This window comes from Vulpes vulpes, chromosome 2 (assembly GCF_048418805.1).
Source record: "Vulpes vulpes isolate BD-2025 chromosome 2, VulVul3, whole genome shotgun sequence".
Taxonomy (NCBI): Eukaryota; Metazoa; Chordata; class Mammalia; order Carnivora; family Canidae; genus Vulpes; species Vulpes vulpes.
Window position 1 is genome coordinate 83,828,448 of NC_132781.1, and position 11,375 is coordinate 83,839,822.

The following is an 11,375-nucleotide window of genomic DNA, read 5'->3' on the forward strand; positions in this document are numbered from 1 at the left end:
CGGGACCTCGGCTGTGTCCCTGGAGCCCTGGGCACCGGGACCTGCGCTGCTTGAATCCACTCTCAGGGCCTTGGGGCCCGCTGCAGCCCTTCGGGGAGCTCGGCCGTGGGGTGGGGGCTTCCCCTGGGGCACAGGTGCTCTGTTAGTGCCCCCAGGAGCCTGAGGGCATCCCCGCCCTCCTGAGATCCTGCTCCAACTCACTGGAGCTCATGCTCCTCCGGGTGGGGAGGGCTCTCCTGTCCTTGGGGCCTTGCCCTGGGGCCTCAGCTTGGCTCCTCGGGGGGCCTCACCCTTGGAGGCTTTTTAATTTCTTTACTTTTTCCCCGTCTTCCTACCTTCATAGAAATGCCGCCTCTTCTCACTGCAGCCTTCCAGCTGTTCTCTCTTTAAATCTCAGGCCGAATTCATAGGTTTTCAGGATGATGCTAAAGTTATCTAGGTAAGTGGGGGGTGGGAAAGTGACCTGGGGACCCTCTTCTTCCACCGCCTTGGCCCCTCCCCCATTCGTAGGGGTAATTGATAGGAATATATTTATTGCCATTTGATCCCTCAGGTCATCAGCTTGGTGGCATTCCCCCATGGAAGCCCCTGAATGCTCCTCTCATTCATCATCCATCAAAGATCCAGACAGGAAATGCTCACGCGCCCACATGACATAATGAAGTACAAGACCTAAGGGGTCAGGCTCAGTTAGCGACTCCAGACAAGACAGTGTAAGTGTGTACACTGACTCTGTGTGCAAGCTGGTGAATGTCTGTGACCACGGACCTCGGAAAAACAAAGACCTAAAGTCATCCTGTCCAACAAGGAGAGTGTGGGGGTTTCTCTGGTCGAACCGTTATTCTGGCAATGGGGAGCCAATGTCTGACCCATCAGGTCCCAGCAGGTCTGAGTGGTCACTACCCCTGGACCAAGATGCCGGGGCCTTCAGGGAATTGCTCCCTCAAGAGAGCTGCCCAGGGAGGTACAGGGAGGCAGGAGATCCTAGCTCAGAAGCCAGCACAGGTGTTCTTGGAACCTGGCCCAGTTGTGGCCTTCATGTACACAAATATCTCTCCCCCTCATGCACACCAAGAGGGAAAAGGACGTCAGAGATCACTGACGAGGACCCCAGGAGGATTCCAGGCTTGGTCAGGGGTGAAGTTGGAACCTGAGAGCGAGACTGAGGGTGGAAAGCCCTGCCTGCCCTTATGTCATCCACTAATGACCTTCCCCTGGCCTCATGCCATCCATGTGTAGCACAGTCTCTTTACACGTGTGTCCCCCCACTTTAATGTTGTTGCAATCGCAGAGGTTGACCTGGACGACTCAATGCTCCGAATAATGAGAATGTCAAACCCCAAACCTGAGCTAAAATAATCCACATCAGAAAAATGGCAAGAAAAAGTCCTCCTTCCTTGAAAGTGTACAAAGGGAGCCCCTGTCCTGGGCAGGAGGGGGTCCTGGCGGGCGGTCCCCTTCAGGACCCCAGGTCGGTGGTGTTGCTGTTCCTGTGGAAGTCCCTGCACCCTCTAAATCTCAGGAGCTCGGAGGGGTGTCCCTGCTGTCTGGCCAAGTTCCTGACACTGTGCTCTGAGGAAGGGGGGCCTGGGGATGCCCTTGAGTAGCTGGGAGGAGGCAGGATCCTCTACTTCATCCCACATACAGGAGCTGGTGACTCTGTAAGATTTCTCCTTTAAAATGAGCATAAGAGGGTCTCCTGGTGGCTCAGTGTCGGGGTCTCTGCCTCTGTCTCAGGTCCTGACCCCGGAGCCCCGGGTTTGAGGCCCATGACAGGCCGCCCACAGGGAGCCCGCCTCTCTCTCTGTGTCTCTCGTGAATAAAGAAGGAATATCTGGGGGAAAAAGATGGAAAGTGACTATGAGACTCTTTAACTCTCTCACATTACTACAGGAAGTCAAAGGCCCAAACTCCTCCTGGACTGTAAAGCGGCTTTAATATCACAACATTGAAGTCTTCCGTTTACAAGTGAAGACAATGACGTATCGTCCTCCCAGTAGAAGAGGCGGGAGGAAGTGGTGTCCTGCAGACGGGCCCCGTCCCCGTGAGGCCCCTGCACCTCGGCTCAGGCCTGAGGGTGACTGCGGGCGGCTCCTCCTGTCTGGGGGCAGGCTCGGGGCTCCAGCTGGCAGGACAGGGTGTAGCTGAGGACAGAGGGACACGTGTGAGTTGGGCAGGAGCTTCAGTTCCGGAGCCTTCCCTGGGATTTCCAAGGAGCTGGAGCCTGGAGCCCCAGCAGCAGGGCTGGAGGCGGCCCCGGGGGCCTGAGGAGAAGGATCCCTAGAGGCCCCCCCGAGTTGGCTCCCCCTCCCGCCCTCAGCCCTGGGAGCCTCACCTCTCGTCCTCGCTGAGCCACGTCCCAGCCTGGAACCAGGCCCGGAACGGCTGCTCGGGCTCTATGTGGTACCGATCCGCGGCCACCTGGAGCAGCAGGATCTCGGTGAGGACTCGGTACTCCTGGGCCCAGAGAGAGGACATGGCATGAGAGGCCCGGGGGGCGGAGAGGCCTTCGGCGGCTGCGCCCGGGACAGGCGTCGGGGCTGGTCTCTGCCACGTGGTGACCCCCCATCCTGCACACTCCTCCCGGCCCAGCTTGTTCTCAGATGGGAGCACACCCCGCCCCGGCCTGGCCAGGTGTCCCCGATGGCGGTGCCTCTGGCCTTGACAACTACAGGGACTTTGCCGTTATCAGGGAGCCATTCCCGACAATGTGACAATGCGGGGATGGAGGACCAGCGTGGTCCTCCCTGGGACCCCTCTGCTGGCCCCAGCCCCACCCTCCCTGCGGGAGCTCAGAGAAACCCTCACCTTGTTCTTCTTCCGGTGGTTGACCTCATTGCCCTGGAAAGCAGACGAGCACAGGCCATCAGGGGGGCCGCGGGGTGCTGCTGGGTGCTGCTATCCCCCTCACGCCACCCTAGGGCCAGGCACACAGGGGCCAGGACTCCCAGGGGAACAGGCCTGCGATCCAGGCCAGGCCCCGGGAGCCAGGGAAAGGAGCCCTGGGGGGCAGGTGAGGCTTCCGGGAGCACAGGAGGGGAGGCCAGAGCCTCAGGTGGACAGGAGACGCGAGGCTCCCGAAGGGCCCGCTCAGGCCGGGGCCCCTGACGTCACTCTGCCCCCACAGGCAACCTCAACGGACAGGCTGAGGCCCACACAGCCTGACCTCTGAAGGTTGGCATTCGGGCCGCAGATTCGATCTCGGGACCCGTGACCTGGGTGCAGCCTCCCTCCTCTCCTCCCAGACGTGGGCCAGGGACCCTCGCTCCCAGGGCATTGGGGAGCCTGTCACGAGGGGAGACTTGCCAAGGACGGAGACCTCGGGGCTCGGCTCAGGGGCCCTGTGCTCCCCACATGAGGGCCCCGTCCCAGCCCCGGGCCACGCACCTCCAGGTACTCCTCCATGGCAGTATCCAACATGAACAGGTCGGTGAGGAAGGTGCCCAGGAAGGGGACGACACCCTGTGTCGGGGTGGGTGTGGAATGAGGCCCTGCTCCCGTGTCCACGGGGACCCTCCCCGGGACAGGTCAGCCCCCCGGCCCGCCCGCCCCAGCTCCCACCTGCTGCTGACCAGGACTCTTGGGGCATCCATGGTTTCCCCCCTCTCCCTCGGAGAACACCAGAGTCCTCCAAACAGCTCAAGGGCCAGCGGTAGGACATCGGGGTGTAGGTGCCCCGGGCCCTGCGCCCCACAGACACATTGTCTCCAGCTGTATAAACCCTCCTCCGGGTCACCTCGAAAGAAGTGTTGTCGAAGCTGTGGCTCCGGGAGGCAGAGCCGGAGTCGGGAGGCCCCACCTGCCTTGATTTGGGGGCTTCCAGCTCTCAGGGGAGACCCCTCTCCTCTGGGCTCGAGGCCACGGATCTGGGGCTCGCTCACCTGCTGCTGCTGCCGCCTCTTCCATGCTCTCTGCACGCTGATCCCCAGGGCTCCAAGCTTAGCTGGCCGGTCCTGCAGGGCCAAGGACAAGTTCCTCAAGAGCAGGATCACCCTGGGCCCTTCTCCCCATGATCGTTTTGTCTTTTTCTTTTCTCTTTTTAAATTTATTTTTAATTGCTGTTCAAATTGCCACCATATACAATACCCCAGTGCTCATCCCATCAGGTGCCCCCCTCAGTGCCCGTCACACTGTCACCGCCACCCCCGCCCTCACCCCTTCCACCCCCCATCTTTAACCTCAGACCCTGGACATCTGACCCAAGGCACAGGGTGGCAGCTACATCGTCCTTCAGCTTGCCATGAGGGATTCCAGAACAACCTCAGCTCCAGCATTCATGGCTGCGTGACCTTGAGCTTGCAGCAGCCTGGCCTCCCAGAGCCTGGATCCTCACTGGGAAAGGGGCGAATTCCAGCTCCCCCCTTGGTCCCCCGAGGACCCAGGGTCCTATTCCCACCATCACTGTTGGGGCCCTCATCCCATGCAAACCCCTCACAGAGCGCAGGCCTGTCCTCCGGGCTCTCCAGTTCGGGAGAGGCCCCCATCGGGACCGGCTGGCGACAGGGAGCGCGAGTGTCCAACTCAGGGATCCTGGTTCAGCGGCAGCTGCTTTTCCACCTCTTGTGGATTTTCACCCCAGGCTGCGTCCACGGTCATGCCAAAGGCTGCACTCGCTGAAGGAATGCTCCGGGACGGTCCCTGATTCAGTCACGAAGGACACCGTGGCTCCCACGCCGCCTCTCTTTCTATCCCAACACCTCCCATACTACCTTGAGAAGCAGGTTCCTGCTCTGGGCATTGTCCTGGGAGCACAGTTTTTCAAATGTTCGAATCTTCTTCCTGAGTAGAGCGAGAGAAGGCAGGACGGATGTTGGCACACTAGGGTAGGGTTGAGGGCAAGTTCCTGTGATCTGAGACCTCGAGGGAGTCCAACTGCTGGGTCGGGGTGTCTTTGGGTTCCTCTGACCACTCAGCTCGTTGCAGCACATGGGAGAGAGCTGTCGTGTGGGTCATCTGGTGCAACCGAAGCCCTCTTAATTGAACAGCTCTGCTTTGGTCACTTTTGGTTTCAATTGGGAAGAGACTCCAGTTGCTGTCATGTTCACATCCAGATACTTGTAACTCAGCACAGCCCAGACTCCCCAAATGGGGACATTAGGAGGCATGGTGGCCTCTTCACCTGGTAGGCTGAGAAAATCACCTGCCTGCCTGCCCACCCACGTCCTGTTGTCATGGAGTACTGCCTCCTAGGAAGTCCAGGGGGACCGAGGAAGCCAGAATGGACAGGCATCCGGGCCATCCCTCATCCTTCATGGTCCTTCTGGAGCGAGGACCCCTCACCTGGAAACTTTGGCCCATGTGTTCTTCAGGCGGTGAACGGAGACACTCTGCAGAGCCGAGAGGATGGCGTGCAGGGAGGAGTAGTTCCGTAAGGCTCGGCAGGCCTGGGGAGGAAGAGCAGGAGCTGTCAGGGGGCCGGCAGGAGCCCTGCTGGCTGGAGAGCTGCACTCCTCTCAGTGTCAGTCTCCTCTCCCGGATGAGACCGATGTCCAGGGGCCTACAGAAGGGCGCATGGAGGACGCCGCGAAGAGCCCTGCTGGGGAGAGGGGGCGTTTCCCGTCCCTCCAAGGAAAGAGTCACGTGGGGACTGAGCACCCCAACACTGGGCCATGCGAGGAAAGGTCAGCAAGGCCCCCCGGGAAGAAGACCTGAGACCAGAGACTTCAACCTTGAGGAATGGTCAAGGGAAGAGCAGTTCCCAGGCTCAGGAGAGCAGGTCCGCCGGGCCTCCCGTAGGCTTACCTTGGCCACCTTGATCCAGTGCTCCAGCACCACCGCCCTGTCCCGGGCCGTCATGTGTGCGTTGCCAAGGCAGGTGGTGATCACGCAGTTGGCCACGTTGTTGAACTGGGTCACGGTGGCACTGACTGTGCATGTCCGGTGCTCATAGCCAGGCTCATTTCTCTTGGACCAGATGGAGCCCAGGCACTGTTGGGGCTGCACCTTCTTGAACAGATCCTAGAGAAGAGGGGGACGCTCGCTCACACAGCCATTGCACATGCAGGATTCATGTCCTACATCGGGGTCCCCTGTCAGAGCCGGGGCTCAGCAAGGGCAGAAAGTGGCCTGAACCCAGGTAGAGTCGCTGCACTGCCCTGCATTCCTCTTCCCTGAGGGAGCCCAGTGCAGGATGAACGAGGAGCAGATACTCTCAGGGGGTGGTGGGGGGCAGGAGGGCGCTGTACCCTGGTCCTCCCCTGTAACTTCAAGTTACTGGTGGCAGCTCAAGGGGGCTCCTCAGGGGGCAACTTCCCCTCCCAGTGTTCATGCCCTGGCCCTCCTCCCCTCTCAGCAGCACATTCTCACAGAGGGGGGGAAAGCCACAGATTTGTCTGCCTCCCTTTACTTCAGCTCACATTTGACACCTAAACAGTGTGGGGTGCTCGGCCTCCAAGGCAGGTGCATGGTGAGCCTTGGGCTCAGCTGCACACAGTGAGTTGCCTCCGGCCCCCCGCCCCCCGCTCATGACCAGGGCCTGCCCGTTTGCCCACAGGTTCTGGCTCATTTAGGCGACACAGGGACTCTGCGTCAGTCCTTCCCAGGGTCTAGCTCCACAGTGTGCAGGTGGGCAGTGAGAGCAAGGGTTTGAGGCACGGGACAGGGCCTTGTGGTTGGTAAGGGATGGAGCTGAGATCTGGGCCCGACCACACAAGCCCACATCACGGAAAGGAAGGTTTTGGGCAGAAGACGGCAGGAAACAAGCCTGCCCCGGCCCCGGCCTGGAAGCCCCGCTGCTCACCGCGTCTATGGAGGTCAACTGCTCTGCCACCAGCTTGGGAGGGAAGGCCATGAGCCCGGGCTGCTCCCCATGCCGCGGGTGCTCGGGGGTTGCCCAGGGGCAGGTGGCCTCTGGGGCTGGAGGTGGCTCCGTCTTTGTGCTTTGGGAAGGAGTGTCAGTCCCCACGAAGGCTGGTGGTGGAACTGACTGCAGCTCACGACCCGGTACACGGGAGGAAGGCACCAGCTCTTGTGCCAGGTCTGGAGTAGTCGAGGGAGGAGACGCTGGAAGGAGCCGTGGAGCTGGCCCTGGGACAGGATAAGGAGACATGTGTGTCCACGGGACTGACTTGCCCCATGCCCTTCCAAACACAGGGAAGAGTCCATGGCCGATAGAGAAACACCCAGCCCCTGAACCCCATCCCGGAGAGTCTGCCCAGCTTGCCATCCCCCTTACCCTCTGACTCTGCATCTGCCTCCGTGAGCTGCAGAAGTTGCCGTGGCATCACGAGAATGGGGGCATGGCAACTCAGGCCATACAGGTTGGCCTGCACCCAGGGCCCCTGTACATCGAAGCAGGCCCAGTGCAGGGATGGCCAGGTGTTCTGCAGATTCTGGTCAGGCCAGGTCCCCGAGATGGGAGAGAGGCTGCTGGGGAGAGTCATATGCGGACCAGCATCAGAGCCTGGCCGCTCATGCCCCATGGTACTCCCATAGCACCATTCTTTGTGTATGGGTCCCCGAAATGTCCCCAGCATGACCTCTAGCCCTCCTGTCCCTGTTTTTGCAGTGGCGGACCTGGTATCCAGAAAACCTGTCTGAGTCTGGTTTTTCTACTTATCGTCTCTTCTCAATGACCAAGGGCCTCGTCTACTCCATCCTCCACGCCACAGGTATTGGGGCTTAGGTTTGTGGCAGATTGGTGAGTGCTCTGCTCACCAAAGCTTCTGTTCTTGGCCCCAGCGGTGGAGGTCACAAGAGGTGGTAGAGAGAGGTGCAGGAGGAGCAAGATGGGACAGTTGAAGGGATGGATGTTTGAGGCACCGAATCCGCCCAGGCTGTGCTCCGCTCCCCAGAGGGCTCCGGACCCCATCGACAGCTCCCTTTGACTCATTCGCCTCTTCACAGGAAGCCCCCACAGTGAAGCCCTCCCAGTGGAAATCAAGAGTCTATGAGATCCCTGGCTCTGGGAGTCACTCCCCAGCCACAAACCACAGTCTCCCAATGTGCTCTGTGGAGGAATTAAGGTTCTCCTCCTGGATCCAAAGATCAATCAAAGTTTTACTTGAACTTTCCCAAAATTATTTTGAGGATATTTACTAATTAGACAAGGAGAGAGAGAAGGAAAGAGTGAGAGAGAGAGAGAGAGAGAATAAGCAAGGTGAGCAGGCGCCCCACTGAGCAGGGAGCCCAATGTAGGGCTCAAACACAGGACCCTGGGACAATGACCTGACCTGATGGCCGAGGCCTTCCTGACCGAGCCACCCAGTGCCCTTAGTTGATCTTATCGTCCATGAGAATGGTCCAAATATGGGTGGATCCATTCATCCCTGGAGGCGGCCAGGAAGATGTCAGATCTAACAAACTATGGACGTGTGTGCCCACCACCTGCAGAGTGCTCGACTGTCTGACACCCTGATGAGTCTTGGACCGAGACGCTGTATGTTCTTTATTCCTTCAAATATCTCAGTGACTAGAAATGTGTCTGCAGTACTCGGTGCTTAATATGTGTTATTGGATGACGGACTCCCAACCAGCACTTTCCATCTCCTGAGTGGACCTGAAGCTGCTCGTTCATTCTTCAGTGACCTCTCCTCTGGCCACATAAAGGACAAGTATCAGGACCAGTGAGATGGAATCTGAGAAGTCCTTTGCACACAGGCAAACGGCCTGCTTTGTCCGTGCTTCTGTCAACCCAGAGGGCCACAGGCCCATGAGGGCCGATGAGGAGAGCTTGTTCGCTGGGGAGAGACGACTGCTCCACGGGAAGATGCCCAGCAGCCCTTTCTACAGGGCCAGGCCCCAGAGAAGTCCAGGCCATGTTTCCTCTCCGGATTTCCCACAGTAGCCTCATGAGGTTCATCCTCTTACCCCAGCACTTTTCAGAGGAGGACACGGAAGCTCAGAGAGGTGCAATGACATTGCCGAAACATACTGGTAGTAGAGGCGAGCCCCCCGCCCCTGTGCTGTGTATGGGGTGGTCACTCACCCAGAGAATTGCTGGCCCAGGACTTGTTGGGCTGCGGTGAACACTTGGTAGAGACATGAAATGACTGGGTTGATGATGAGGCTTCTGTCCTGGAAGGATGGCACCAAGGACTGTAGCAAATCATCCACTCTCCCTTCTCTGAGCGTCAGCATGGTCCGGGCCTCACGCAGGGATAGGGTTGATTCCTTTTCACACCAGAGACACAAGGAGGGGCCCTGCAGTCAGCTTCCAAACCGTGAACCACTGGGAAGATCAGGGTCCGTTGGTCGGCCCAGAGACTCCCATCCCCTCGGGAAGTTGCACAGGACAAGGGACTCGAGTGCCCACACAGAAAAAGGTTCGAGGCTTCAAAGTACCATTGGTTTCAGGGCAGACATGGTAAAGCATTGGCAACCTCAACACATTCTGTCAGCTGAGCAACAACAGCATTCCTCTCAGCTAATAGCTCTTATGAAGACCAGGATGCCACAGAGTCTTCAGTTACATCCCAACTGCCACTAGAACACAGAGGCCTAGACCCTCAAATGCTGCTCAAGATCATACACATTGGGGGTGAGAGGAGACCAGAGCATGAGCTGCATGGGGTCTCCCTTATGTGGATGTGGCTTGGGCTGTTCCTGACCTACGAGGAAGGCTCGGGGGAAAACTCCCTTCTCCTGCAGGGCCCAAGAGCATCAGTTGTTTCTTGTCTGGGTTCTGGGCTTGCCCTGATCCTCTCTGGGTCTTGAGTTTGACCATGAATGTGGACCTGCTCTTACCGCAGACCTTCAATGGATGTGGTTGGTGGCCTGATGCCCCTGTGCTTGTCAGGGGAGATGGAGGAGTTCAACTCTTGGAGAAACTCCTCCAAGAGTTCCTGGGTGGAACATTCCAAAGAGAGCCAGCTACTGGTGTCAGGAAGCATCAGAGGCCTTCCCCTAATCTGGGGCTCCAGGTTATGGCAGATCTAGCATCCAAAGCTGTCTATGGGGACACATAAGGTGCTCCTCGCAGCACTGCAGACATGGCAGGAGAATGGCATCAGGTCAGGTGCCAAGGGCCTTGAAAGTCTGAACCCTGTGGCAGACAGCCCCATTGATGAAGGACTACGACGATCTATCAGGATACAGCTCATGAGCTGTTGGGCCGACCGTGATCTGATGTGTTTTGAGAGACGACATGTTATTGAGAAACATATGGAGAGAAACTATGTACACATTCGATATGAAAACATATAGGATGGCTTCATCCCATCCTTGCTTTTGTGTTACATCTCCCTCTTTACTGTGATGATTTGGAAGGGCTCAGAGAAGGTCTGCAGGGACAGTGGAGCTGACTTCTACACAGCATATCTGGGATGAGTAGGTCAATTAATAAAAACAGAAGTAAAACCCATAGATCCTCAAGGCTTGGGGAAAAACAAGCCAAAACAACCCCCCTACAACTCCTCCAAACGTGAACTCTCTGCCGCACCACTCCAACACAGGTGAAGGGTGTCCTCCCACATCCCACGTAGCCAGAGGCTAGGCGTGGAGGTTCAGATCTCTCTGAGGTTGGGCCTGTGGGACACTCTTGTGGCCACACTAGGGGAGGGCCCCGGGTTTCACTGCATGTTCGTGTGGGGGCCATATTTCTGGGGTGAGCCCTCTTCCCTGCCTCACCTCAGAGCAGCACCGATCCCTGTTTGTCGGGAGCACCAGATCATTGTCTAGGGAGCTGGAATAGTTGAATCCACACACCATCTCCTCCAAGACCTCCTGGGTGCAGGTCTGCAAATACAGTGCCCCGTATATACAGGGCCAAGAGACCTTAGGGTCCTCCCTCTCCATCACCCCCGAGGGGACACCCCCATTAGAAACCGCGTTCTCCCGTACAGGCCAGAGGGGCAGCTGTGGAGACATCTGGCAAGGAGGGAGCCACATGAAAGAGGCTGTTGGGTTCATGACCCACATACTGGGAGTGGAGCTGTGTGCCCAGCACTCCCCTTCTCATGCGCCTGCTATGGCCTGGGGTCCTAACACCAAAGGTGTGTCAGGCTGCCAACACCTGGCAGCTGGTCTCTTCCCAGAAGGGCACGTTCCTCTCCTCGGTCCCCTCTACACTCGCACACACACACACACACACACACACACACACACACACACCCAGACACAGTCACATACACATAAACACACAGACACACACACAGTGAGGTATCAGGGGTGGGAGCCCGCTCAGCTGAGATCACAGTGTGCCTGCTCTCCAGTGGCCTCCCCAAGTTGCCTTGTGGTACCTGTTGAGGTCTCCCGCCACAGAAGCAGAAGCTTCGGAGAAGAGGGCCGAGCCGACGTCGACAGCTACGTGAACATCTCTCACTCTGGACTCTGCGGAGCCCAGAGCGCCTCAACGTAGGACAACAGCAAGAGGACATCTTGTTCTCTCAACCGTCTCCAGTAAGGTGAGCGGTTGTGGAATGCAGGTGCCTGGTCAC

The 11,375-nt window shown here is 58.3% G+C and overlaps 1 protein-coding gene across 1 annotated transcript; it reads right to left on the reverse strand.

The window, feature by feature from the left end:
* Positions 1 to 2,065: 2,065 nt before the first annotated feature.
* LOC140596437 (ral guanine nucleotide dissociation stimulator-like) lies at positions 2,066 to 7,223 on the reverse strand. Its single transcript, XM_072745075.1, has 10 exons — positions 7,175 to 7,223; positions 6,740 to 6,978; positions 5,743 to 5,958; positions 5,281 to 5,384; positions 4,710 to 4,779; positions 3,882 to 3,953; positions 3,388 to 3,462; positions 2,809 to 2,841; positions 2,336 to 2,457; positions 2,066 to 2,144 (listed from the first exon to the last, which is right to left on the reverse strand). Exons 1-10 carry the CDS (start codon positions 7,221 to 7,223, stop codon positions 2,066 to 2,068), a joined length of 1,059 nt encoding a protein of 352 aa, XP_072601176.1.
* Between the last annotated feature and the right edge of the window lie 4,152 nt (positions 7,224 to 11,375).